The sequence below is a fragment of the Scyliorhinus torazame genome, chromosome 5 (genome assembly GCF_047496885.1).
Source record: "Scyliorhinus torazame isolate Kashiwa2021f chromosome 5, sScyTor2.1, whole genome shotgun sequence".
Classification (NCBI taxonomy): domain Eukaryota; kingdom Metazoa; phylum Chordata; class Chondrichthyes; order Carcharhiniformes; family Scyliorhinidae; genus Scyliorhinus; species Scyliorhinus torazame.
The window spans coordinates 142,125,587-142,153,401 of record NC_092711.1 but is presented as its reverse complement, the minus strand read 5'-3'; the positions used below and the strand labels follow the sequence as shown (position 1 = coordinate 142,153,401).

Genomic DNA, 27,815 nt, shown 5'->3' with positions numbered 1-27,815 from the left:
TTTCCCGCTGACTTGTGCCCAATGGGAAGATAGGAGGACCGGAAGGACTCTGTTTCTCCGCCAATCAGAGCTCCCCCATTGTCTCAATGCGGAAGCTGGACATGGAGGTTTCTGCCGAGCAAAGCTGTTGTTCCTCCAACCCTGAATGAGCTTGAGCGACACACAGAGGAAAACTTTCCCCTGTCTCCAACATCTGTGAGTAAAACACTTTCTTTTCTCCCTCATTCCATTTCTTTTCTCATTCTCACCTTCAATTGGTCACTTGCAGCAACTGAAGGGAAAGGAAGTGAATCCAGGGAGGGTGCAGACTCTGCAAAGCTTGGCCCAGGTCTCTCTTTCAAAGGCATTGACATCCTTTGCTCCCTCAGCTTGACACATTTATTTGTCTGGCTAAAAGGACGATCTCTATCCTAATGTTCACAATTAAAGGGCTGGTTTCCCCAGGAAATGACTAACATTTAAGGGGACAGTAAACAGGGCAAATCCAACTCAGCCAATTACTTCTCTGTAGGTCCACTGTCCATCATCAGCAAAGTGATGGAAGGAGTCATCAAAGTTGCTATTAAGCGGCACTTATTCTGCAATAACCTGCTTCTGGACGCTCAGTTTGGGTTCCACCAGGGTCACTCAGCTCCTGACCTCTTTACAGCCTTAGTTGAAACTTGGACGAAAGAGTTGAATGCCAGAAGTGAGGTGAGAGTAACTGCCCTTGACATCATTGCAGCATTTGACCGAGTATGGCATCAAGGAGCCCTCGCTAAACTGGAGTCAGTGGGAATCGGGGGATAACTCTCCACTAGTTGGAGTCATACCTGGCACAAAGGAAGATGGTTGTGGTGATTGGAGGTCAATCAGCTCAGCTCCAGGACATCACTGCAGGAGTTCCTCAGGACAGTTTCCTCAGCCAATCCATCTTCAGCTGCTTCATGAATGATCTTCCTTCCATCATAAGGTGAGAAGTGGTGATGTCTGTGGATGACTGCACAATGTTCAGCACCATTCTCAACTCCTCGGACAATGAAGCAGTCCATGTCCAAGTTCAGTAAGATCTGGAGAATAAACAGGTTTGGCCTAAGAAGTGGCAAGTTACATTCGTGCTACACAAGTGCCAGGCAATGACCATCTCCTACAAGAGAGGATCTAACCACCACCCCTTGACATTCAGTGGCATTCCCATCGCTGAAACGCGCACAACCAACATCCTGGGGGTTACCATTGATCAGAAACTGAACTGGACTAGTCATATTAATACTGTAGCTCCCAGGGCAGGTCAAAGGCTGGGAATCCTACGGCAAGTAACACACCATCTGATGCCCCAAAGCCTGTCCACCAGTCATCTACAAGCACAAGTCAGGAGTGTAATGGAATACACTCCACTTTTCTGGATGAGTGCAACTCCAACAACACGCAAGAAGCTCAACACTATCCAGGACAAAGCAGCCTGATTGATTGCATCGCCTTCCACAAACATTCAAACCTTCCACCACTGACAAACAGTAGCAGCTGTGTATATCATCTACGAGATACACTGCAGTAACTCATAAAGGTTCCTCAGACAGCACCTTCCAAACCCACAACCACTACCATCTAGAAGGACAAGAGCAGCAGATACCTGTGAACCCCACCACCTGGAGGTTCACTTCCAAGTTACCACCCTGACTTGGAAATATACTGTCCCTGGGGCAACATCCTGGAATTCCCTCCCTAACAGCACAGGGGATGTCGGGCAGCATGGTGGAGCAGTGGTTAGCGCTGCTGCCTCACAGCGCCGAGGCCCCAGATTCAATCCCGGCTCTGGATCACTGTCCATGTGTAGTTAGCGCACTCTCCCTGTGTTTGCGTGGCTTTCGCCCCCACAACCCAAAGACGTGCAGGGTAGGTGGATTGGCCAAGCTAAATTGCCCATTCATTGGAAAAAAATGAATTGGGTACTTTAAATTTATAAAAAACAAATTTTAAAAAAACAGCACAGGGGATATACCTACACCTCAATGACTGCAGCAGTTCAAGAAGGCAGTTCACCACTACTTGAAATGAAATGAAATGAAAATTGCTTATTGTCACAAGTAGGCTTCAAATGAAGTTACTGTGAAAAGCCCCTAGTTGCCACATATCCGGCGCCTGTTCGGGGAGGCTGGTACGGGAATTGAACCGTACTGCTGACCTGCCTTGGTCTGCTTTCAAAGCCAGCGATTTAGCCCTGTGCTGAACCAGCCCCTTCGGAAGGGCAACTGGGGATGGGCAATAAATGCCGGCCTAACCAGCATTGTCCACATCCTGTAAATTAATTTTAAAAAATTTAATATCGGACGGAGATATGTCACGTGTTATGTGGTATGATGGTTCTATTATTATTATGATATTCTCTGATATTATTGATGGTTCTGTAATAAAATACAAGTATTATTATTTCTAGTTTTGTAAATAGTACTGTACCTACATTATATATTTCCAGTCATACAGTCATTGCAGCACTGACAGAATCCATTTGGTAACTCAAGTCAATGCTGACTCTCTGTACAGCAATCCAGTCAGTCCCATTCCCCCTCGATATCCCTGTTCCTCTGCAAGTTTATTTTCTTCAAGTAACCATCCTATTTTATTTTAAATTATTGATCATCTGGACTTCCACAACCCTTGTGGGCAGTGAGTTCCCTGTCATGACTACTCCATGACTAAATAAAATTCTTCCTCAGAATTTCCCCATCTCTAATCAGTAAATGTACTTATATGGAGATTCTCTACTCTTGTACAGGTTTTAGTGAGTTTAGATTTGTTGATCAGCACCTTCAGGAAAATTGGGAGGGAAAGTAAGTGAATATAGGTCTCTCTGTCCAGGACAGGAAGCAGTGAGCTTGGATTTGTCAATCAGCCTGAATCAGCACCTTCAGGAGAATTGGGAGGGTGAATATTAGATACAGCAGAAGGAGAATGGAGGGAGAGTGTGTGGGATTGAGATTTAGAGCATTTCGGGGAAAGAGAGAGGAAAGAATGTTCAATAGAAACTAGAATTGTCAGTTCTGAGTTTGTATCCTGGACTGACAATGATTACTATTGTAAAATCTGATTGCAGGAAGTTCGAACGAGAGGAGTTTGACGCCAAGATCTCAAACTAAATATCACTTCAAGAACTGACTGAGTCACTCAATTCTTGGGAACCAGAGATCATTGGCCTTTGAATCTAGAAGGAGAAATGTTTGTCTATTCTGTCTGCTTCAAGAGATTTTCAACATCAGTGTGTCTGGAAAAGCACTGAGACACACACAGACACCCGTGTGAGACTGTTACAGAGCACTGACTGTGGAAAGAGCTTTAACCAGTGACACAGCCTGACAAAATACTACACCATTCACAGCAGGGAGAGACTGTACAGTTGTTCTGTGTGTGGACGAGGCTTCAACTGATCGTCCAAGGCGGTGAGACGCAAGATCACCCGGACCATGGAGAAACCATGGAAATGTGTGGATTGTGGGAAGGGATTCAAAGCTCCGTGCGGGCTGGAAAGGCATCAATGCAGTCACACTGTAGAGAGGCCGTTCACCTGTTCTGTGTGTGGGATGGGATTCACAGCCCCGTGCGAGCTGGCAAGGCATCAACGTAGTCACACTGGAGAGAGGCCTTTCACCTGCTCTCAGTGTGAAAAAGGATTCACTGACGTTGGCAACCTGCGGAGACACGAACGAGTCCACACTGGGGAGAGGCCGTTCACCTGCTCTGACTGTGGGAAGGGATTCACTCAGTTATCCAGCCTGCAGAGCCACCAGCGAGTTCACACTGGAGAGAGGCCGTTCACCTGCTCTGACTGTGGGAAGGGATTCACTCAGTTATCCAACCTGCAGAGCCACCAGAGAGTTCACACTGGAGAGAGGCCATTCACCTGCTCCAAGTGTGAAAAGAGATTCAAAGACATTGGCAGCCTGCGGAAACACGAACGAGTTCACACCGGGGAGAGGCCTTTCACCTGCTCTCAGTGTGAAAAGAGATTCAGTGACATTGGCAACCTGCGGAAACACGAACGAATTCACACTGGAGAGAGGCCTTTCACCTGCTCTCAGTGTGAAAAGGGATTCACTGACATTGGCAACCTGCGGAGACACGAACAAGTTCACATTGGAGAGAGGCCATTCACCTGCTCTGACTGTGGGAAGGGATTCACTCAGTTATCCAACCTGCAGAGCCACCAGAGAGTTCACACTGGAGAGAGGCCATTCACCTGCTCCAAGTGTGAAAAGAGATTCAAAGACATTGGCAGCCTGCGGAAACACGAACGAGTTCACACTGGAGAGAGGCCTTTCACCTGCTCTCAGTGTGAAAAGGGATTCAGTGACATTGGCAACCTGCGGAAACACGAACGAATTCACACTGGGGAGAGGCCTTTCACCTGCTCTCAGTGTGAACAGGGATTCACTGACATTGGCAACCTGCAGAGACACCAGCGACTTCACACCGGGGAGAGGCCGTTCATCTGCACTGTGTGTGATAAGGGATTTGCTCAATTATCCAGCCTGCTGAAACACAATGTCACTCACACCAAGAGCAGGCCCTTTAAATGCTCTGACTGCAAGAGGGGTTTCAAAAGCTCACAGCTACTGATGTCCCACCAGCGCGTTCACTCTGAGGAGACACCGTTCAGCTGCTCTCACTGCACAAAGAGGTTTAGATCCTCATCCAACCTGATGAAACACGAACGAGGTCACACTGGGGAGAGCCAGTTCACCTCTCCGACTGGGAAAAGCTTCACTCGGTCATCACTTGCTGAGCCACAATGTCACTCACAGCAACGAGAGACCCTTTAAATGCTCCGATTGTGGGAGTGGGCTTAAAAGCTCTCAGGTACTGATGGAACACCAGCGCATTCACACTGAGGAGAGACCGTTCAGCTGCTCTCACTGCACAAAGAGGTTTCAAACATCATCCACATTGCGGAGACACCAGCGAGTTCACACTTGATTCACCTGCTCTGATTGTGGGAGGAGATTCCGTGATTCATCTGCCCTGTTGACACACCAGTGAGTCCACACTGGAAAAAAGCCATTCACCTGCTCTCACTGTGGGAAGGGATTTACTCAGTCATCCAACTTGCTGAGACTCCAAAGGGTTAACAAGTGATGTTGGGTTAGATTCTGCTGTTATTCCTGCTGTTAATCACATCCAGGACTGAACCTGGAGTGGGTGGAGGGATTTGCCTCCTCGTCAACTCCTGGTGCTCGGACGTGGCAACCCTAGTGAACTACTGCTCCCCGGACCTGGAATACCCGACTGTGAAGTACCGTCCATACTACATTCCACGGAGTTCACTTCTGCCATCATCACAGTGGTCTACATCCCACCCCAGGCGGAAGTGAAGAAGGCGCTTGATGAATTGTAACCGCTAAAAATAACAATGAAGCAGAATACCCGGAGGCCTTGTTCATCGTGGCCGGGGACTTCAACCAGGCCAACCTCGAGTGTACTGCCAAAATTCCACCAACATATCTCATGTCCCAACAGGGGCCCCAACATCCTTGCCACTGCTACACAAACATCAAGGGCGCCTGATGATCCATCCCCGGACCACACTTTGGAAAATCGGACCACCATACGGTGCTCCTTCTCCCGGCGTACAAGCAGAAACTTAAGCGAGAGAATCCGGTTCTGAAGGTTGTGCAAATGCTGGTCCGAGGCAACAGAAGAGCTCCGATGCAACTTGCTTGGAGTCAGTGACTGGTCCATATTCAAGAACTCGTCAGTTAACCGAAACGAGTATGCCAGCACCATCACAGACTTCATCAGCAAGTGTGTAGAAGATTGTGTGTCAAAGAAGGTAGTACGTACGTTACCCAACCAGAAACCATGGTGAAGGCCAGGTGTGAGGAGTTCAAGAGAGGCGATCCTGACCTATACAAAAAAATCTAGGTACGACCTTTGCAAAGCCAACAGGGATGCCAAGAGACAATACCCGACTAAGCGAGAATCATGGACTCTCATCGATTGTGGCAAGGCTTAAACAACATAATGAGCTAAAAAATCAAAGCCGAGTAGAATCTTTGGTAACAGCGCACCCCTTCCCGATGAACTCAATTTATTCTATGCTTATTTCGAGCAGGAAACCAACAAACCGTTGTCATCTGCCCCAGCAGCCTTCGATACACCCATACCTATCATCACAGCGTCCAAAGTCAGATTGGCCTTCTTGAAAGTGAACCCTCGGAAAGCGATAGGTCCTGACGGGATCCCTGGTCGTGCACCCAGATCTTGCGCGGACCAACTGGCGGGTGTGTTCGCGGACATCCTCAACCTCTCCCTACTCTGTTCTGAATTTCCCACCTGCTTCAAGAAGACCACCATCATACCAGGGCCAAAGAAGAACCAGGCAACGTGCCTCAATGATTACCGTCCGGTGGCCTTGACATCGATCATTATGAAATGCTTAGACCACAGCTGGAGTAATGTGTGCAGTTTTACTCCCCTTACCTTAGGAAATGTATTGCCACAGAGGAACAGCAACAAAGTTTCACCGGACTTGTTCCAGGTTTGGCAGGACTGTCCTGTGAAGAGAGATTGGGGAAACTAGGCCTCTTTTCTCTGGGGTTATAAGGAATGACAGTGGATTTCATTGAAACTTACAAAATCCAAAAAGGGATAGACAGGGTAGGTGCAGGTGAGATGTTTCCCCTGGTTGGGGAGTCGAGAATCAGGGGACACAATTTCAAAATAAGGGGGAAGCCACTTAGGACGGGTCCCGGAGGAGACATTTCTTTACTCAGAGGGTTGTGAATCTTTGGAATTCTCTACCCCAGAGGGCTGTGGAAGCTCAGTCACGGAGTGTGTTTAAAACAGAGGCTCACAGATTTATTTTTTTGTTTGTTTAATAAATTTAAGAGTACCCAATTATTCTTTTCCAATTAAGGGGCAGTGTAGTGAGGTCAATTCACTTCAACTGCACATCGTTTTGGGTTGTGGGTCTGAGTCCCAAAAGACACGAGGAGAATGTGCAAACTCCACACAAACAGTGACCTGGGGCCAGGATCACACCCAGGTTCTTAGTGCCGTGAGGCAGCAGTGCTAACCACTGTGCCACCCAACTGACAGTTTTCTAAATCCAAATAACGCAAAGGGATATGGGGATAGTGGGGAAAAAGACATTGAAGTGGATGATCAGCCATGATCGTATTGAATGGTGGAGCAGGCTCGACGGGCTGAATGGCCAACTCCTGCGCCGATGATATAAAGATAGGTAAATTGTGAAGAGGACATAAGGAGGTTACAAAGTGATACAGAACAGTTAAGTGAGTGGGATAAGATCTGTCAAATGGAGAATCTTGTTGGAAAATGTGAAATTGTCCATGTTGGCCAGAAGAATAAAAAAGCTTATTATCTAAATGGTGAGAGGTTGCAGAGCTCTGAGATTCAGAGGGATCTGGGTGTCCAAGAGCATGAATCACAAAAGGCGAGTATACAGGTACAACAAGTAATTAGGAAAGCTAATAGAATGTTATTGTTTATTGTGAGGGGAATTGAATACAAAAGTAGGGAGGTTGTGCTTCAGTTATACAGGACACTGGTGAGACCACATCTGGAGCAGTGTGTACAGTATTGCTCTCATTTAAGGAAGGAAGTAAATGTGTTGGAAGCAGTTCAGAGAAGGTTTACTGGACTCATACCTGGAATTGGAGGCTTGTCTTATGAGGAATGATTGGACAGGCTGGGCTTGTGTCCGATGGAGTTTAGGTGACTTGATTGAACCAGATAAGATCCTGAGGGGCCTTGACAGGGTGGATGTGGAAAGGATGTTTCCTCTTGTGGGAGAATCTAGAAATTGGAGTCACTTTAAAAGCAATAACTTGCCCATTTAAGGCAGAGAACTTTTTTCTCTCAGAGGGTCGCGAGTCTTTGGAACTCTCTTCCTCAAAGGGCAGTGGAAGCAGAGTCTTTCATTATTTTTAATGCGGAGCTGGATAGATTCTGGTTAAACAAGGTCATCGGGTGGTCGGCGGGAATGTGGAGTTGAGGTTACAATCAGATCAGCCGGGAACGTATTGAATGGTGGAGCAGGCTCGAGGGGCCGAATGGCCTGCTCCTGCTCCTAATTCGTCTGTTATCACAACCTTTATAATAAATTATAGCATTTTCCTTCCTACTGATGCTGTGGTTCCCTGTTTTCTCTCTCCCTCCTTAATAGTGGGGTTACATTTACCACCTTCCAATCTGCAGGAACCATTCCAGAATCTAAAGAATTTTGAAAGATGATCACCAATGTATCCACTATCTTTACAGCCACCTCTTTCAACACTCTGGGATGTAGAGCATCAGCTTATGGGGATTTATTAACTTTCAACCACGTTAATTTCTCCAGTACTACTTTTTCACTAATCTCCTTCAGTTCCTCGTGCTCACTAGTCCGTTGGTTCTCTCATGTCTTTGGGATAATTTCATGTCCTCCATGAAGACAGACACACATTGTTTAGTTACTCTGCTATTTCATTGTACCCCATTGTAAACTCTCCTATCTCTGTCTGGAATGGACTCACATTGGTCTTTGCTAATCTTTTACTTTTCACATTCCTATAGGAGCTTTTCCTGTCGTTTTTTTAATGTTTCTAGCCAGTTTGCTCTCATATTCAATTTTCTCTTTATGAGTTCCTTGATCCTCCTTTGCTGAATTCTAAGACACGTTTCCAATCCTCAGGGTTACACTTATTTTGGCAACTTTATGAGTGAAAAGATCTCTTATTTTATCTTCAAATAACAGCCCAAGATCTGGTTGATTGGAGGTGTCCAAAATACAATTGTATTGCTAATTATCCACCTTAATTATCTTATATAAAAATGAATCAAAACTTAGATCAAATACAACATCAAATCATAAAGAGAATTAAATGAAAACATAAGAAAATATTAGGAAAGCAATAGATGGTTCAGAATTTCTTAAAGCATGAATACAGAACAAACTTTAATCATGAAAACTTATTCTTAAGAAATTCTTTATCACTGGTCTAACCCCTTATTGGTTTCAAATTCTCAGCTGAGGCTTCCTGATTTATTCCAAAAACTCTCTCACTTGGAGCATGATTTGTTATCCAGGCATTGGTAATTATTTAAGATTTATTAATGTCTATCAAATTAATTAAATGTCTACATGCTCCCACCATGTGTACCAATCCTATGAAGATAATATGTTCTGCATTAACCTTGCTTGTTGCTAAGGTTTTGCGATATTTGTAAATGTTTCTGTTGCTAAGGCTGCAATACTTTTTCGTTACTAGATGTATTTGTAGAACAATGGTTTATTTGTCACGAGGGCTTTTATGCAACTTTTTGTTAAGCAGTGTTAGATTCTGACACACATTAAGTTACTGTACAGCAATTCTCATATTTTATCTGAAACAATGACTTTGCCTTGTGGATTTTCCATTTTCTGTCCATGTACTGAATTTAAGAATTATACTGCAACAATTCTTAAAGGTACCAATAAATCAGTGAAGCAATAAATCTGTAATCTATCAATGAGCTTCTTCCTTTGACCTAATGGAATCTTTAATTTTTCTTGTTACTGGAGTCCACCAGAGGCAAAGTTGTGAGACCGGCCAGTCCAGCAGAACGAAACCCTCCAACCCTCCCACTTCACCAATGTCAGAATGAACGAAATGCAACCCTGGGTGTAATTGAGAGCAGAAACAATAACAACAGAATCCAACCCCTGTAATCAATTGTGAACTTCTGGTGTCTCAGCAGGTACGAGGAAATACAGAATCCCTTCCCACACTGAGAGCAGGTGAATGGCCTCTCCCCAGTGTGAACTCGTCGGTGAGATGTCAAGCTAGATAATTGATTGAATCCCTTCCCACACTCGGAGCAGCTGAATGGCTTCTTCCCAGTGTGAACTCGCTGGTGTCTCCGCAGTGTGGATGATTCACAGAATCCCTTCCCACACTGAGAGCAGGTGAATGGCCTCTCCCTAGTGTGAACCCACTTGTGCCTCTGCAGGCTGGATAATTGAGTGAATCCCTTACCACATTTAGAGCAGGTGAACGGTTTCTCCCCAGTGTGAACTCGCTGATGTCTCTGCAGGGTGGATAAATGTCTGAATCTCGTCCCACACCGAGAGCAGCTGAATGGCCTCTCCCCAGTGTGAATGCGCCAATGAGCTTCCAGTGCAGATGGGGCTTTGAATCTCTTACCACAGTCCTGGAATTTCCACTGTTTCTCCATGTTTTGGGTCTCCTTGTCTCTCCCTAGGTCAGACAATTGAAGCCTTACCCACCCAGAGAACACGTGTACGGTCTCTTCCCTCTGTGAATAGTGCGATGTTTTTTCAGGCTGTGTAACTGGTTAAAACTCTTTCCACAGTCAGTGCTCTGGAACACTCTCACTCGGGTGTGTGTGCGTCCCGGTGCTTTTCCCGTCACACTGATCTTTAAAATCTTTTGAAGCTGACAGATACGACCAGCATTTGTCCTTCTAGATTCGAAGGCCAATGATATTCAGGTGTCTAGGAATTGAGTGACTGCCAGATCCAGACAACATGTATTAGACTTCTGTCTGTAATTTGTCCTCTTCGAATCTCCTGTTAAAACAGTTTACAAAAGACATCACTGTCAGTACAGGATAGAAATTCAGAACAGACAATTCTAGTTCCTCTGGAACATTCTTTCCACTCATTCCCCAAAAGCTGTAAATCTCCATCCCACACACTCGCCCTCCATTCTCACTCTGCTGTATCTAATATTCACCCTCCCAATTCTCCTGAAGGTGCTGATTCAGACTGATTGACAGATCCATGCTCATGGTTTCCAGTCCAGGACACAGCGACCATAACAAATAGGAGCTGCAGTCAGCCATTTGGCCCATTGACCTTGCTCAACCCTGTAATGAGCCCAATGGCCGATCTAGCTCAGCACCATTTCCCCACACTATCCCCCATATCCCTTGGTGACTTCAACATCTCGAAACCTATCAATCACGATCTTGAAAATACTTGATGACTGAGGCTCCACAGTCCTCTGGAGTAGAGAATTCCAAAACTTCACCACATCCTCAAGTGAAGAATTCACTCCTCACCTTATCTTTCAGTCCATTTTCCTGCCTGCTCCCCTTAATGCTCAACTCCCTCGTCAATCAGAAATCTGTCTAGTTTCACGGCGCCGAGGACCCAGGTTCGATCCGTGTGGAGTTTGCACAAAATCCCTGTGTCTGCGTGGGTCTCATTCCCACAACCCAAAAATGTGCAGGGTAAGTGGATTGGCCATACTAAATTGGCCCTTAATTGGAAAAAACATGAATTGGGTACTTTAAATTTAAAAAAGATGTTTTGGTGAGGCGGGGGGGGCGGGGGGGGGGGGGGGGATCACAATCAAATCCAATTACTAGCCACATGTACTTTGTGTCATGTTGGGGTCAATGTCCACCCCCTCACTTTTCATCCCAATCCCAGGAGGTTGGAGACTGGGCTCCGGAGAAGTAATGGTGGCCGCAGCTCCCATAATCCCCACATGCTGAAGAAACTGCTCTATCCACCGCACAGGCGAGCGGGTGACCGGAATTGCACATGTCCAAGGGAGAGAGGCCCTCAATTGAAAAAATAGACTGGGCACTTTAAATTCAAAAAAATAATTCTGTCTAATTCATCCTTCAATGACCCCCAGACTCCACTGGTTCCTGTGGGGAAAGAATTCCAGAGATTAACAATCCTCTGAGGGAAGAGATGACTGGAAATATATAACGTAGCTACAGTACAATATTACAAAACTAGAAATAATCATAAATGTACTTTACATAACTATAAATAATATATCTGATCTGTACCATATAACAACACTGGACATTTCTCTATCTGATATTAATTTACTATCCCCTTAAATGTCAGCCATCTCTGGGGAAACCAGCCCTTTAATTGTGAACATTAGGAAAGAGACTATGCTTTTAGCCAGACAAATAAATATGTCAAGCTGAGGGAGCAAAGGATGTCACTGTCTTTAAGGGAGAGAGAGACCTGAGCCAACCTTTGCACAGTCTGCACCCTCTCTGGATTCACTTCCTTTCCCTTCAGTTGTTGCAAGTGACCAATTGAAGGTCAGAATGAGAAAATAAATGGAAAGGGGGAGAAAAAAAAGTGTTTTACTCTCAGATGTTGGAGACAGGAGGAAGTTTCTGTTTGTGTGAAGCTCAATAGTCATTCGCACAAAATCCACGCTCTGATTGGCTGGAGAACCAGGGTCCTTCCGGTTCTCCCAGCTTCTCATTAGCCACGTGGGCCGAAGTCCGCCCCTCATTGTCTCCATGAGTGACATTCGCCAATAGGAACTGGATGGACGCTGATCCTCCAGCCAATCCGAGTCTGGGGCCTGTGTCATGGCTGCACGGAGGTTCCTTTACTGTCTGCTCAGCAAAGCTGCTGCTTCTCTCGCTTCACACAGACTGAAATTTCCTCTAACTCCTGTAAGTAAAACACTTTCTTTACTCCCCATTAAATTTATGTTCTCATTCTCACCTTCACATGGTGACTTGTTTAAATCCTCAGGCCCAGATGAAATGTTTCCCAGGCTGCTGTGGGCCGCAAGAGAGGAGATTGCAGAGGCTCTGAGAATAATTTTCAAATCTCTGGTCACAGGAGCGGTGCCAGAGGAAGGAGGACAGATAATGTGGTTCCATTATTCAAGAACAGAAGTAGGGGAAATCCAGGAGATTACAGACCAGTGAGTTTAACGTGAGTGGTCAGGAAATAAATATTCTGAGGGACAGAATTAATCTCTGTTGCGGAGGCAAGAATTAATCAAGGATAGTCAGCATGGCTTTGTCAAAGGGAGATTATGTCTTATAAAGACCGACCCAAACAAAGGCTGTAACAGGTTTGTGAGCAGCAATAGCAGTGCCTCTGGTTCTGCACCAGAACAAGGAGATGGAGCAGAGGCTGTGGACAGGGCACGTTCTGCACAATGTCCTCTGCCAATTTGGAGACTTGGAGTCAGACCTCTACATGCTGCTTGGCAGTGAAGGGGACTGACTGTCTGACAAGCCAGCCAATCCACTCAGCATCTCAATGTACACCCTCATCAGTGCCTCTTAAAATCTTCATCTGAGTCCACCCATTGCAGAACCCATCTCTGATCTCACCATCCAATGAACTGGCAAGCAAACTATATTTCACCCTGATCTGGATCCAGGTCCAGTGTTTCACCACAGCTGATCCCAACTCTATTGTGGCTGCTAAGTTTGTGCAGTGTTGTATCTGAGCTGGTGGCAGTGAGGGACAGACCAAATGGCTACCTGTCTTCATGAAGTGCTGAGCTGTTGCTCTCTCTTTTCATCTTTGACCTGCTGTGGCTGAACAGGCAGCATTTTCACGATGGGCCGAAGGGCATCTTTCTGTGCTGTAAAACTCTCTGACTCTTTAAGTTTTGGGTCACTGAAAGCAGGAAACCAGAAGGAGAAATTTGGTTTGAAGGAAGACGGTGGGGGATTGGAAAGGAAGAGATCTACATTGGTCTACATTGTGTGGAGTTTGCTCGTTTTCCCTGCGTCTGCGTGGGTGTCCTCCGGGTGCTCCAGTTTCCTCCCACAGTCCAAAGATGTGCAGGATAGGTGGATTGGCCATGAACAATTGCCCCTTAGTGTCCGAAAGGTCGGTGGGTTTAAGGGGATAGAGAGGGGGAGTGGACCTGGGTAGCATGCTCTATCGGAGGGTCGGTGCAGAAGGATTCTGTGGATTCTATTTCATTTGAATTTTCTGAGGAGGTGACTAAGTGTGCAGTTGATAATATCTTTTGTCACAAGTAAGCTTACATTAACACTGCAATGAAGTTACTGTGAAAATCCCTTAGTCGCCACATTCCGGTGCCTGTTTGGGTACACACAGGGAGAATTCAGAATGGCCAATTTACCTAACAAGCAAGTCTTTCGGGACTTGTGGGAGGAACTCAGAGCACCCGGAAAAACCCACGCAGACGCGGGGAGAACGTGCGGACTCCATACAGACTGACTCAAGCCGGGAATCGAACCTGGAACCATGGAGCAACAGTGCTACCCACTGTGCTTCCGTGCTGCCCACATGTAGCCTATTTAGACTTTAGTAAGGTTTGTGACAAGGTCTCACACGGGGGACTGGTCAAGATGGGAACCAGGGCAAATTGATACCAAAATTGGCTTCCTGGCAGCAGGCAGAGGGAGATGGTCAAAGATTGTCTTTGTGACTGGAAGCCTGTGTCCAATGGTGTTCCACTGCGATCGGTGTTGGGTTCCATGTTGTTCGGACGTACATCAATGATCTGGATGTGAATGTTGGAGATATGCAGATGACACAAAAATTGGGGGTGTGGGAAATGGTGAAGAACGCCTCAGATTACAGGATGTTATGGACGGGCTGGTTAGATGGCAGAACAGTGGCAAATTGAATTTAATACTGAAAAGTGCAACAGGTCAAATTTGAGTAATCTCTCCTAACTCAGCAACTGGAGCTGTGTATATAGTTAATGTTAAATAAAATAAGTTTTGTTTTCTCTACAACTCGGTGTTATACTCTTCATTGTCCCGTATTAAATACCCATATCCCCACACTCTCCTGCCCCTCAACCAATTTCCTAACCGTGTCAATAATTTGCCCTCAACTCCGAGGGCTTCCACCTTAGCTAACAGTCTCTTGTGTGGGACTTTATCAAATGCCTTCTGGGAGTCCGTATAAATGACATCCATAGACATTCCCCTGTCCTCTACCTTAGTCACCTCCTCAAAAAATTCAGTAAAATAACTCAGGCTGGCTGTCCCTGATCGAACAAAGTTTTTCAAAGTGTTCAGTTACCCTATCCCTGATTATACATTCCAGCAGTTTCCCCACCATAGATGTTCATAACAATAATCTTTATTAGTCTCAAAAGTAGGCTTACATTAATACTGAGGGACTGAATTCAGACTGTCTGATTCACCTAACAGCTCGTCTTTTGGGGACTTGTGGGAGCACCAGGATAACACCCACGCAGACACGGAGAACGTGCAGACTCCACATAGACAGTGACCTAAGCCGGGAATCGCACCTGGGTCCCTGGGGCTGTGTAGCAACAGTGCTAACCATTGTGCTACCATGCCGTGTTCGGCTAACTGGTCTGTAATTCCCTGTTTTTCCCCTTTCACCCTTCTTAAAAAGTGAATCCCTTCCCACACTAAAAACAGGTGAATGGCCTCTCCCCAATGTGAACTCGTTGGTGTATCCGCACTTCAGAAAGTGCAATTTTCCAATCCAGAGGGACAACTCCTGAATCTAGGAAACTCTGGACAATTATCGTTGGGGCATCTACAATGTGCTCCCCGACTTCCTTTAACACCCTCGGATGGAAACCGTCAGGTCCTGGGGATTTGTCGCTCTTCAGTTCCATTAGTTTCCTAGTTAGTGATGGCATAGTTATGTTAATTGTATTAAGTACCTGTCCTCTATCGACTATTAATTTTTTCGGGACTTCTGGCAAGTTATCCTCCTTTTCAACTGTAAATACTGAGGCAGAGTAATTGTTCAGCGTGTCTGCCATTCCCCCATTATCACTGACAATATCTCCATTTCCAGCTTTTACTGGGCCGACATTGCTCTTCACCACCCGCTTTCCCTTTATATAACTAAACATTTCTTCTCATTGATATTGATGTCGCTTGCAAGTTTCCTTTCATAATCCCTTCTAGTCGCTCTTACAAGCTGCTTTGTGACCCTTTGCTGGTCCTTGTACCTATCCTATTCGTCCGGATCTGTCCTGTGTCTTGTATTTTTGTGCGCTCTTTCTTTTAGTTTTAAGCTGTCCCTAATTTCTTTATTTGTCCATGGCTGTTTTTTTTTTTTGTTAAGTGGAGCCTTTTCCTCTCAGGGGTATATACTTGCTCTGTATCTCGTAAAATGTTTCTTTAAATATTCTCCACTGATCCTCAGTTGTTTGACCCATTAACTGATCTCCCCAGTTTACCGTGGACAGTCTCTGTCTCATCCCGTTAACGTCAGCCTTACCCAAGTCTAACATTTCACTGTCTGTAACGTGCTTTTCACTTTCAAACACTACACTGAATTCAATCATGTTGTGATCACTATTTGATAAATGTTCGTGCACAGTTAGGCTACTAATTAAATTGGGCTCATTACTCATAACTAAATCTAATATTGCCCATCCCCTTGTTACATCTGGAACATATTGCTGCAGGAAATTATCCCTGACCCCATTCCAGAAATTCACTCCCTTTCTGACAGGTGCTTGTCTGCCTCTCCCAATCTGTGTGTCAGTTATAATCCCCCATTAATACTCCTCTGCCTTTGCTACACACGTGCCTAATTTCTGCCTTTATACAATCTAGCACCTCCGAGCTAACCAGACGGTCGATACACAACACCCATTACATGTGGGGCAGGATTCTCCGTCCCAGCAGCCGGCCAATGGGGTTTCCCGTTGAGGGCACCCCCATGCCGTTGGGAAGTCCGTTGGCGTGAGCGCGCTGCCAGCGAAGCGGAGGATCCCACCGACAGAGAATCCATGGTCTCTGCTGGATCCTTCCCCTCATTATATCCTCCACAGCAGACACCATCTCCCTGGCGCTACACTCACCTGGAGCATCTCGACAACAAGGACTCCGACAGCTTCAAATTCCGAGGTGTGCACATCACCAACAATCTGTCCTGGTCTACCCACGTCAGCACGACGACCAAGAAAGCACAACAGCGCCTATACTTTTTCAGGAAACTAAGGAAATTTGGCATGTCCACATTGACCCTTACCAACTTTTACAGATGCACCATGGAAAGTATCCTACCAGGCAGCATCACAGACTGGCATGGCCACTGCTCAGTCCAAGACCGTAAGAAATGACAGAGAGTCGTGAACGCGCCCAGTCCACCACGCGAACCCGCCTCCCATCCATTGACTCTGTCGACACCTCCCACTGCTTTGGGATAGAGGGCAGCGTAATCCAAGACCCCTCCCACCCGGCTTGTTCACACTTCCAACTTCTTCCATCGGGCAGGAGATACAAAAGTCTGAGAACACGTCCAAAGACGTGATAAATTGCCCTTAGTGACCAAAAAGATTAGGAGGTGTTATTGCGTTATGGGGATAGGGTGGAAGTGAGGGCTTAAGTGGGTCAGTGCAGACTCGATGGGCTGAATGGCCTCCTTCTGCACTGTATGTTCTCACAGATTCGAAAACATCTTCTTCTCCGCTGTTACCAGACTCCTAATCGACCCTCTTATGGACTGACCTGATCTCTTCACACACCTCCTCCACTGAGTAGTGCTACACTCCTGTATGCTTCACCCGATGCCTGTGTCTATGTATTTACATTGTGTATTGATGTTTGCCCTGTGTATTCTCATGTATGGAATGATCTGTCTGAACTGTACGCAGATCAGTACTTTTCACTGTATCTCGGTACACGTGACAATAAACAAATCCAATCCTCACCATTGAGGTGATAGTATTTCTAATCAGTAAGGCTACTCCACCCCCTCTGTCATATTCTCTGTCCCTCCTGTAAACTTTATAACCGGTATATTTGTCCAGTCCAGACCGTCCTGCTACTTTGTTTTTGGAACTGTATTGAGTTCCCCTGAGGCCTTCCTCTCCCCCTCCATTTATTAGTTTAAAGTCCTTCTGACCTCCCTATTTATCCTTTCCACGAGGACACTGGTCCCAGATCGGTTCAGGTGGAGACCGTCCCAACGGTACAGATCCCTCCTGTCCCAATACTGATGCCAGTACCCCATGAAATGGAACCCCTCTTTCCTGCACCACTCCTTTAGCCACGTGTTTACTTCCCTAATTTTCTCATCCCTATGCCAATTTGCACGTGGCTCAGGGAATAATCCAGAGATTATAATCCTTGGGACCTGTTCTTTAATTCTGTTCCTAGTTCCTGATATTCCCAAACAGGCCCTCTTTCCTAGTCTTGCCGATTATTGTTTGTCCCAATGTGGACCACAACAACTGGATCCTCCCCCTCCCTCTCCAATATCCTTTCAAGCCGGTTAGAGATGCCCCTCACCCTTGCGCCGGGCAGGCAACATACCATGTGGGACTCTCGGTCCTGCTTCCAAAGGATGTTATCAGTTCCCCTAATTATAGAATCCCCGACAACTACCACTTCCTCCCCCCGCTTGAATGGCTCCCTGTACCAGGGTGCAGTGGTCAGCTAGCTCATCCTTCCTACAGTCACTGCTCCGATACCCTGCCCCTCCGAGTCCACTCCCTGGAGATGAGTTATTGGGAAATGAGAGGAAGGAATGTTCCCTAGACACTAGAATTCTCTGTTCTGAATTTCTATCCTGTACTGAGTGTTGACTTTTGTAAACTCCTTTTACAGATATTACAAGAGGAGGAATTACAGACAAATCTCAATTGTCACGTCTCGGTCTTACAGAGTCACTCGATACCTTGGGATCTGAGTATCATCGGCCTTTGAATCTGGAAGGAGAAATGTTTGCCCAATCTGTCAGCATCAGAACATTTTAAATATCAATGTGACTGGAAAAGCACCGAGACACACATACCCGAGTGAGAGTGTTCCAGAGCACTGACTGTGGAAAGAGCTTTAAAGAGTTACACAGTGTGAAAAACATCACACCATTCACAGCGGGGAGAGACTGTACACGTGTTCTGTGTGTGGACGAAGCTTCAACTGATTGTCCGAACTGGACAGACACGAGGAGACCCAAAACATGGAGAAACCATGGAAATGTGGGGACTGTGGGATGGGATACAGATCTCCATCAGAGCTGGAAACTCATCGACGCAGTCACACTGGGGAGAGACCATTCACCTGCTCTCAGTGTGAGAAGGGATTCACTCAGTTATGCACCCTGAAGAGACACCAGCGAGTTCACACTGGGGAGAAGCCGTTCACCTGCTCTCAGTGTGAGAAGGGATTCACTACTTCATCGAGCCTGCTGACGCACCGGCGAATTCACACTGGGGAGAGGCCGTTCACCTGCTCTCAGTGTGAGAAGGGATTCACTGAGTTATCCAGCCTGAAGAGACACCAGCGAGTTCACACTGCGGAGAAGCCGTTCACCTGCTCTCAGTGTGAGAAGGGATTCACTACTTCATCGAGCCTGCTGACGCACCGGCGAATTCACACTGGGGAGAGGCCGTTCACCTGCTCTCAGTGTGAGAAGGGATTCACTCAGTTATCCCACCTACAGACACACCAGCGGGTTCACACTGAGGAGAGGCCGTTCACCTGCTCTCCGTGTGAGAATGGATTCACTACTTCATCGAGCCTGAAGCGACACCAGCGAGTTCACACTGGGGAGAGGCCGTTCACCTGCTCTCCATGTAAGAAGGGATTCACTACTTCATCGAGCCTGAAGCGACACCAGCGAGTTCACACTGAGGAGAGGCCGTTCACCTGCTCTCAGTGTGAGAATAGATTCACTACTTTAAAGAGCCTGGGGATACATCAGCGAGTTCACACCAGGGAGAGGCCGTTTACCTGCATTGTGTGTGATAAGGGATTCACTCAGTTATCCAACCTGAAGACACACCAGCGAGTTCACACTGGGGAGAGGCCGTTCACCTGCTCTCAGTGTTATAAGGGATTCACTCAGTTATTCAACCTGCAGAGACACCAGCGAGTTCACACTGGGGAGAAGGCGTTAACCTGCTCTTAGTGAGAGAAGGGATTCAGATATCCGTACACCCTGCAGGAACACTAGCGAGTCCACACCTGGAAGAAGCCATTCACCTGCTCTGAGCAGGGGAGACATTCAATGATACGTCCCAACTATGGAGACACTAGCGAGTTAATTCTGGGGAGAGACCATTCATCTGCTCTCAATGTGGGGAGGGGCATGCTTGTCTTCATTGGTCAGGGCATTGAGTATAAAAATTGGCAATTCATGCTGCAGCTGTACAGAACCTTAGTTAGGCCACTCGTGGAATATTGCCTACAATTCTGGTCACCACATTACCAAAAAGATGTGGAGGCTTTGGAGAGGGTACAGAGGAGGTTTACCAGAATGTTGCCTGGCCTGGAAGATATTAGCTGTCAGGGGAGGTTGGATAAACTCGGATTGTTTTCACTAGAGCAACGGAGGTTGAGGGACGACCTGATAAAAGTTCACAAAATTATGAGTGGCATGGACAGAGTGGATAGTCAGAAGCTTTTTGCCAGGTTGGAAAAGTCAATTACCGGGTGACATAGGATTAGGTGCGAGGGGCAAAGTTTAGAGAAGATGTGCGAGGGACTTTTTTTACACAGAGGTGGTGAGTGCCTGGAACTCGCTGCCGGAGGAGGTGGTAGAAGCAGGTACGATAGTGACGTTTAAGAGGCATCTTGACGAATACATGAATAGGATGGGAATAGACGGATACAGACCCTTAAAGCACAGAAGGTTTTAGTTTAGACAGACATCATGATCCGAGCAGGCTTGGTGGGCTGAAGGGCCTGTTCCTGTGTTGTTCTTTGTATGACGATGGACAATAGACAGGCAACCACTCGCATTTTATTTACATAAAATATAGATTCCTTTCAGAAGCAAAAATTAAACAGCAAAAATGAAGCTATCGTGGCTAACAAGAAAAGTTAAAGATTCCATTAGATCAATGGAGGAGGCAATATAGTAGTGAGCCTGAGGATTGGGAACTTGTTTTAAAAATTCAGCAAAGGAGGAACAGGAAACTGAGAAAGAGAAAATAGAATATGAGAGCAAACTGGGGAGAACTGGAAAAGCTCCTGTAGGAATGTGAAAAGGAAAAGATTAGCAAAGACCAATGTGGGCCTATTCCAGACCGAGACAGGAGAGTTTATAATGGGGAATAAGGAAATGGCAGAGAAACTAAACAATGTGTGTCTGTCTTCATGGAGGAAGATACAGAAATTGTCCTAAAAGCACCAGAGAACCAAGGGACTAGTGAGCACGAGGAACTGAAAGAGATTAGTATTAGTGAAAAAGTAGCACTGGAGAAAGTAATGGGATTGAAAGTTAATAAATCCCCAAAAGCTGATACTCTACATCCCAGAGTGTTGAAAGAGGCGGCTGGAGAGATGGTGGATACATTGGTGGTCATCTTTAAAATTCTATGGATTCTGGAAGGTGGTAAATGTAACCCCACTATTTAAGGAGGGCGAGAAAACGGGAAACCACAGAGCCATTAGCCTGACATCAGTAGGAGGGAAAATGCTACATTCTATTATAAAGGATGTGCTAACATACAAATTAGCAGCAGGAGTAGGCCCCTCGCCCCTCGAGCCTGCTCCTCCATTCAATAAGTTCCCGGCTGATCTGATTGAAACCTCAACTCCACAGAGGCCCCTTAGAAAATAAATGTTGGGAGATGGTAATATTCTTTATTATAATAATAATCTTATTATTATTGCCACAAGTAGGCTTACAATAACACTGCAATGAAGTTACTGTGAAAATCCCCTTGTTGCCACATACTGGCACCTGTTCGGGTACACTGAGGGAGAATTCAAAATGTCCAATTCACCTAACAGCACATCTTTCGGGACTTGTGGGAGGAAACCGGAGCACCCGGAGGAAACTCACGCAGACACAGCGAGAATGTGCAGATTACTCACAGACAATGACCCAAGTCGTGAATCAAACGTCGGTTCCTGGTGATGTGAGCAACGGTGCTAACCATTGTGCTACTGTGCTGCTTGTAGTTTCTACACTGCTGCCACTGGGTATTAATGGTGGAGATGGTGAATGGGGTGCTGATCATGTGCCTACTTTATCTTGTATAAAACAAACGCTCCGATTTGAATAAGACTGTCTGATAATTAAGCACTTTAAAGAATTGATTAAAACCTCAAATTTAAATAATCCAGTCCATTTGAAAAAAAGACCTGCTCTTCAAAGATATATTGGTACAAAGTACATAAGATCTTTGTCGTTGCATTGAATACCTTGACTCCTCACACGAACACCTGGCTGACAAGAGGCACCGATTGGACAACAGCTGGAAACAATGAGCTGAAATGTTTTTCTGGGAGTGAAACTGTTTCACTTTAACCCAGAATCGACTATGTGAGAGTTAAAGGCAATACCAGGCTAAATTACATTGAATATACAACATCGAAACAGCCCAACCAATCCATGCCAGTGTTTAGACTTCACTTGAGCCTCCTCTCATGCGTTCCCATCTGACTCTATCAGTGCAGCCGTCTGTTCATTTCTCCCTCATGTTCATCCAGCTTCCTCATAAATATATCGATGTTATTCACCTCCACCAATCCCTGTGGTAGCGAGCTCCACATTCCCACCACTCTCTGGGGAAGAAATTTCTCTTGAATTCCTGATTAGATTATCACATTGATAGCCTCTAGTTTTTCTCTTACCCTTACAAGTGAAAACATTCTCCATGTGTATCAAAATCTTTCATAATTTACAGCCCTCCATTAGCCCCAAAGCTTTGTATTGTGAAGAGAGCAGTGACCCGGCCTATTCATTGTCTCCTGATAGGTTTAACCTCTCACAATAAAAATCTGAAGACAAAAATGCTTTGTTCGCACTTGAGCTCAGCGCAGTGAGAGCAGGGATGGAGTTACAAGGGAGCCTGAGAAAAGCAGATGCACTGAGAATGGGTGGGCTGGTCTGATCTGTGTGAATAAGCTGGTTAATCAGACTGTTCATGATCGGGGACTTGGTGTTCAGGGTAGTGGAGGAGGCCAAGCGTCAGTCTTCAATAACACAGTAATTTGATCCTGGTGAGCAAGCGGGTGACTTTTGAGGCGATGAGTATTGTGGCGGATAAAGGGGGATGGTGAGTGGTAGGCTGCAGGGGGCCCGGGTGTTGCTGGTGAATGGAAATGCCCCGAATTGGGACGATGCAGGGTTCATGAAGCGCATGCTGAGCCGGATCCCGATAATCTGATAATGGTGGGGGGGACTTCAATACGGTACTAGACCCAGCACTGGATCAATCTAGGTCGAGGTCGGGCAAGAGGCCAGCTGCAGCCAAGGTTCTGAGGGGGTTGATGGATCAGATGGGGGGAGTGGACCCGTGGAGGTTTGCCAGGCCAGCGGCTAGAGAGTCCTTCTTTTCTCATGTGCACAAGGCCTATTCACGGATAGACTTCCTCATGGTGAGTAGGGCATTGATCCCAAGAGTAGAGGGGACGGAGTACTCGGCAATAGCGATTCCGGACCACGCCCCGCACTGGGTGGAGCTGGAGTTGGGGGAGGAGAGGGGCAGGCGCCCGCTGTGGCGCATGTGATTGCTGGCAGATGAGGAGGTCTGTGGGTGGGTCTGAGCGTGCATTCAAAGGTACATCGAGGCCAGTGATAATGGGGAGGTATCGGTGAGTGTGGTCTGGGAGGCGATGATCAGGGGAGAGCTAATCTCAATCAGGACTCGCAGGGAGAAGAGGGAGAGAATGGAGAGGGGGAGATTGGTGAGGGAGAAACGGAGGATGGATAGGAGATACGCGGAATCGCCTGAAGAGGGGCTGCTGAAGGAGCGCCGGAGCCTCCAAACGGAGTTTGATTTGCTGACTATGGGGAAAGCTGAGGCCCAGTGGAGGATGGTGCAGTGGCAGCGTACGAGTATGGGGAGAAGGCGAGTCGGATGCTGGCGCATCAGCTACATAGCAAGGAGGCGGTGAGGGAGATTGGAGGAATCAGGGACAGAGGGGGGAACACGGTGAGGAGTCCGGCCAAAATAAATGAGGTCTTTAGGGATTTCTACGGGAACCTGTACAAGTCAGAACCTCCGGGGGGGGGGGGGGGGGGGGGGGGGGAGGCGACGGTTCCTGGACCAATTGAGGTTCCCGAGGGTGGAGGAGGGACAGGTCGAAGGTTTGGGGGACCCGGTCGGGATGGAGGAGCTGGTTAAGGGGTTGGGGAGTATGCAGGCTGCCAAGGCCCTGGGGCCGGATGGGCTACCGGTCGAGTTCTATGGGAAGTTTGTGGTACTGTTGGGTCTGTTGCTGGTGAGAACCTTCAACGAGGCGAAGGAAGAAGGGATTCTTCCCCCGACAATGTCTCGGGCACTGATCTCACTTATCCTCAAGCGGGACAAGGACCCGCTGCAGTGTGGCTCGTATAGGCCAATTTCACTCCTCAATGTGGACTCTAAGTTGCTGCCGAAGGTCCTGGCCACCAGGATTGAGGATTGTGTCCCGTGAGTGATACACAAGGACCAAACAGGGGTTTGTGAAGGGCAGGCAATTGAATGCAAATGTGCGGAGGCTCCTGATTGTGATCATGATGCCCTCGGAGGAGGGGAGGGGGCGGAAGTGGTGGCGGCAATGGATGTGGAGAAGGCCTTTGATCGGGTGGAGTGGGAGTACCTGTGGGAAGTGCTGGGTAGGTTCGGGTTCAGGGAGGGGTTCATAAGGTGGGTCAAATTGTTGTACCGGGCTCCGGTAGAGAGCGTATCGACAAATCAGCTGTGGTCAGAGTACTTCAGACTGTATCGTGGGATGAGACAGGGGTGCCCCCTGCCCCCCCTGCTGTTTGTCCTGGCGATTGAGCCGCTTGCCATGGTGCTGAGGTAGTCTAGAAACTGGAGGGGGTTGGTCCGGGGAGGGGAAGAGCATCGGATCTCATTATATGCAGATGACTGCTTTTGTATATCGCAGATCCAGTGGAGGGGATTGCAGAGGTCATGCAGATCCTTAAGGAGTTTGGAGACTTCTCAGGATACAAGCTCAACGTTGGGAAGAACGAGCTCTTTGTGGTGCATGCGAGGGGTCAGGAGAAGAGGTTGGAGGAGCTGCCGCTCAAGAGTGTGGAGAGGAGTTTCCAGTATTTGGGTATCCAGGTGGCCAAGAGTTGGGGGGTCCTGAATAAGCTCAACTTGGCGCGGTTGGTGGACAAGATGGGGGAGGACGTTAAGAGATGGGACGTGTTGCCACTCTCCCTGGCGGGCAAGGTGCAGTCCGTTAAGATGACGCCCCTCCCTAGGTACTTGTTCATGTTCCAGTGCCTATTCTCAATCCTAAGGCCTTTTTCAAGCGAGTGAGCAGGAGCATTATGGGTTATGTGTGGGCACGTAAGACCCCGAGGGTTAAGAGACTGTTCTTGGAGCCCAGCCGCGAGGGGGGGGTGGGCTGGCGCCGCCGAATTTGTGTAGCTACTACTGGGCAGCTAATGTGGCAATGATTCGGAAATGGGTAATGGAGGGGGAGGGGGCGGCATGGAAAAGACTAGAGGTGGCGTCATGTGTAGGTACTAGCCTGGAGGCACTGGTGATGGCACCGTTGCCGCTACATTCGACGCGGTACACCACAAGCCCGGTGGTGGAGGCGACATTGAGGATCTGGGGGCAGTGGAGATGGCACAGGGGGAGATGGGGGCCTCAATCTGGTCCCCGATACGGAACAACCACAGTCCAAAGATGTGCAGGTTAGGTGGATTGGCCATGCTAAATTGCCCTTCGTGTCCAAAATTGCCCATAGTGATGGGTGGGGTTGCTGGGTTATGGGGATGGAGTGGAGGTGTGGACCTTGGGTGGGTTGCTCTTTCCGAGGGCCGGTGCAGACTCGATGGGCCGAATGGCCTCCTTCTGCACTGTAAATTCTATGAAACCATAGGTTTGCACCGGGCAGGATGGATGGCGGATTCCAAAGTTGGCATCGGGCGGGAATCAAAAGGATGGGGGACCTATTCATTGATGGGACTTTTGCCAGTCTGAGGGCACTGGAGGAGAAATTTGGGTTACCCCCGGGAAATGCCTTCAGGTATATGCAGGTTAGGGTGTTTGTGAGGAGGCAGGTAGGGGAATTCCCACTGCTGCCTGCCCGGAGGATCCAAGACAGGGTGATTTCGGGCGTGTGGGTCGGAGAGGGTAAGGTCTGGGCGATATACCAGGAGCTGCAGGAAGCGGAGGAAGCCTCGGTGGAGGAGCTGAAGGGCAAGTGGGAGGAGAAGCTGGGCGTGGAGCTCGCTGAGGGCCTGTGGGCTGACGCCCTGGGCAGGGTTAATTCCTCCTTGTCTTGCGCCTGGCTCAGCCTGATCCAGTTTAAAGTGGTACGCAGGGCGCATATGATAGGGGCGAGGATGTGTACGTTTTTTTGGGTAGAGGACAGGTGTGTGAGGTTCTCGGAGAGCCCAGCAAACCACGGCCATATGTTCTGGGCGTGCCCGGCGCTGGAGGGGCTTCGCAAAGGCTATGTCCAAGGTCTTAGATACTCGGGTAAAACCGAGCTGGGGGATAGCAATATTTGAGGTGTCAGACGAGCCGGGAGTACAGGAGCCGAAAGGGTCCGTAGTTCTGGCCTTTGCCCCTTTGGTAGCCCGGAGAAGGATCTTACTAATGTGGAGGGACGCGAAGCCCCCAAGCCTGGAGGCTTGGATCAATGACATGGCGAGGTTTCTCAGGTTGGAGAAGATAAAGTTTGCCTTGCGAGGGTCTGTGTAAGGCTCTCCAGACGGAGGCAACCGTTTCTAGACTTTCTCACGGAACAGTAGGTTTTGGTTTATGTAAGGGGCGTTTGCCCCATTTTTGTTCTTAATTTGTTAAATCGTTTAAGGGTTAGAGGATTAAGATGCTTTGTTTGTTGGCGTATTGTCCTGTTTATTTCTCTTTTGTATATTTTCTTTCCTTAATGGAGTGTTTTGTAAAAATTATTGAAAAACTTTGAATAAACATATTTTTTAAAAAATAAATAAATAACACAGTAATTTGCATTTATACAGCACATTTAATGCAATTAAATTTCCCAAGGTGATTCAAAGGGACATTGTAAATCCAGGTTTCACAAATGATTTGATAAAATTGTCCAAGCTCATGATCATGACAGAAAATACTGCTTCTCCCTGTCTCTGCCTCCACACACTCCTCCCTATTGATTGTAACACTAATTCATCCCAATTCTCCTCCCCTGAAGATGCTGACTCTCGGGTTCAGTTTCACACTCCCCAATATGTCTAAATCGTTACACCTGAAGTTAACGGCAGCACGGTAGCACAAGTGGATAGCACTGTGGCTTCACAGCGCCAGGGTCCCAGGTTCGATTCCCTGCTGGGTCACTGTCTGTGTGGAGTTTGCACGTTCTCCCCGTGTCTGCGTGGGTTTCCTCCGGGTGCTCCGGTTTCCTCCTACAGTCCAAAGACGTGCAGGTTAGGTGGATTGGCCATGATAAAATTGCCCTTCGTGACCAAAAAGGTTAGAAGGGGTTAGTGGGTTATGGGGATGGGGTGGAAGTGAGGGCTTAAGTGGGTCGGTGCAGACTCGATGGGCCAAATGGCCTCCTTCTGCACTCTATGTTCTATGTTAACAAAACATTGTGCTAAGGGGCGTCACAAAAAAATCCAGTGACTACCCACATGTACTCTGTGCTCTCCACTCCCTCTTTTCATCCCAGTCCCAGACGTTTGTAGACTGGGCTCCGGGTGGGTAATGGCGGCTGAATCTCCCATAGTCCCCAGCGCCGGGCAAACCTCTCCATCCACTGTGGAGGGAGCATATCGAGAGGAGAAGAGGCGCATGCGCGGTGGTGATTATTCCCTCAGGTAAAATGAGCATCAATGACCACGTGACACCCGTTGCCCATTGTCTTCAGGCGGCCAGCAACCAATGGAAAGATTGGAGGTCCGGAAGGACTCTAGTCCTCCAGCTATTGAGAGCGGGGGATTTGTCTGGATGACATTTGAGCTTCACAAAGACTGAAGCTCCATCCTGTGCCCAAGATCTGTGAGTAAAACACTTTATTTTCTCCACTTTTCCATTTATTTTCTCATTCTGGCCTTCAATAGGTCACTTGCAGCAACATTATATTCCAGAAGAGAAAATGCTGGAAAATCTCAGGTGTGGCAGCGACTGTAAGGAGAGAAAATAGCTGACATTTAGAGTCCAGATGACCCTTTGTCAAAGCTAAAAGGCTTAGAAAGTGGGAGATATTTATACTGTAGTGTGAGGGAATGAAAGATG

The 27,815-nt window shown here is 47.4% G+C and overlaps 2 protein-coding genes across 4 annotated transcripts in view; both read left to right on the top strand.

Moving 5' to 3' along the window:
- Positions 1 to 27,815, top strand: part of LOC140417947 (uncharacterized) — a 106,815-nt gene that overhangs the window by 13,124 nt on the left and 65,876 nt on the right. Inside the window, 1 exon segment of the mRNA XM_072501380.1 lies at positions 3,617 to 4,781. Within this exon segment, the coding sequence (XP_072357481.1) occupies positions 3,617 to 4,781 (1,165 nt within the window).
- On the top strand, positions 70 to 23,643 carry LOC140419882 (uncharacterized). 3 transcript variants are annotated; one of them, XM_072503924.1, is made up of 2 exons: positions 70 to 195; positions 18,298 to 23,643. In XM_072503924.1, the coding sequence occupies exon 2, from the start codon at positions 18,653 to 18,655 to the stop codon at positions 19,601 to 19,603; it is 951 nt and encodes a 316-aa protein (XP_072360025.1). In that variant the 5' UTR covers positions 70 to 195; positions 18,298 to 18,652; the 3' UTR covers positions 19,604 to 23,643. The 3 variants fall into 3 exon arrangements, with proteins under 3 accessions (XP_072360025.1, XP_072360024.1, XP_072360026.1); XM_072503923.1 differs by lacking the exon at positions 70 to 195 and adding an exon at positions 12,098 to 12,417; XM_072503925.1 differs by lacking the exon at positions 70 to 195 and adding an exon at positions 12,517 to 12,685.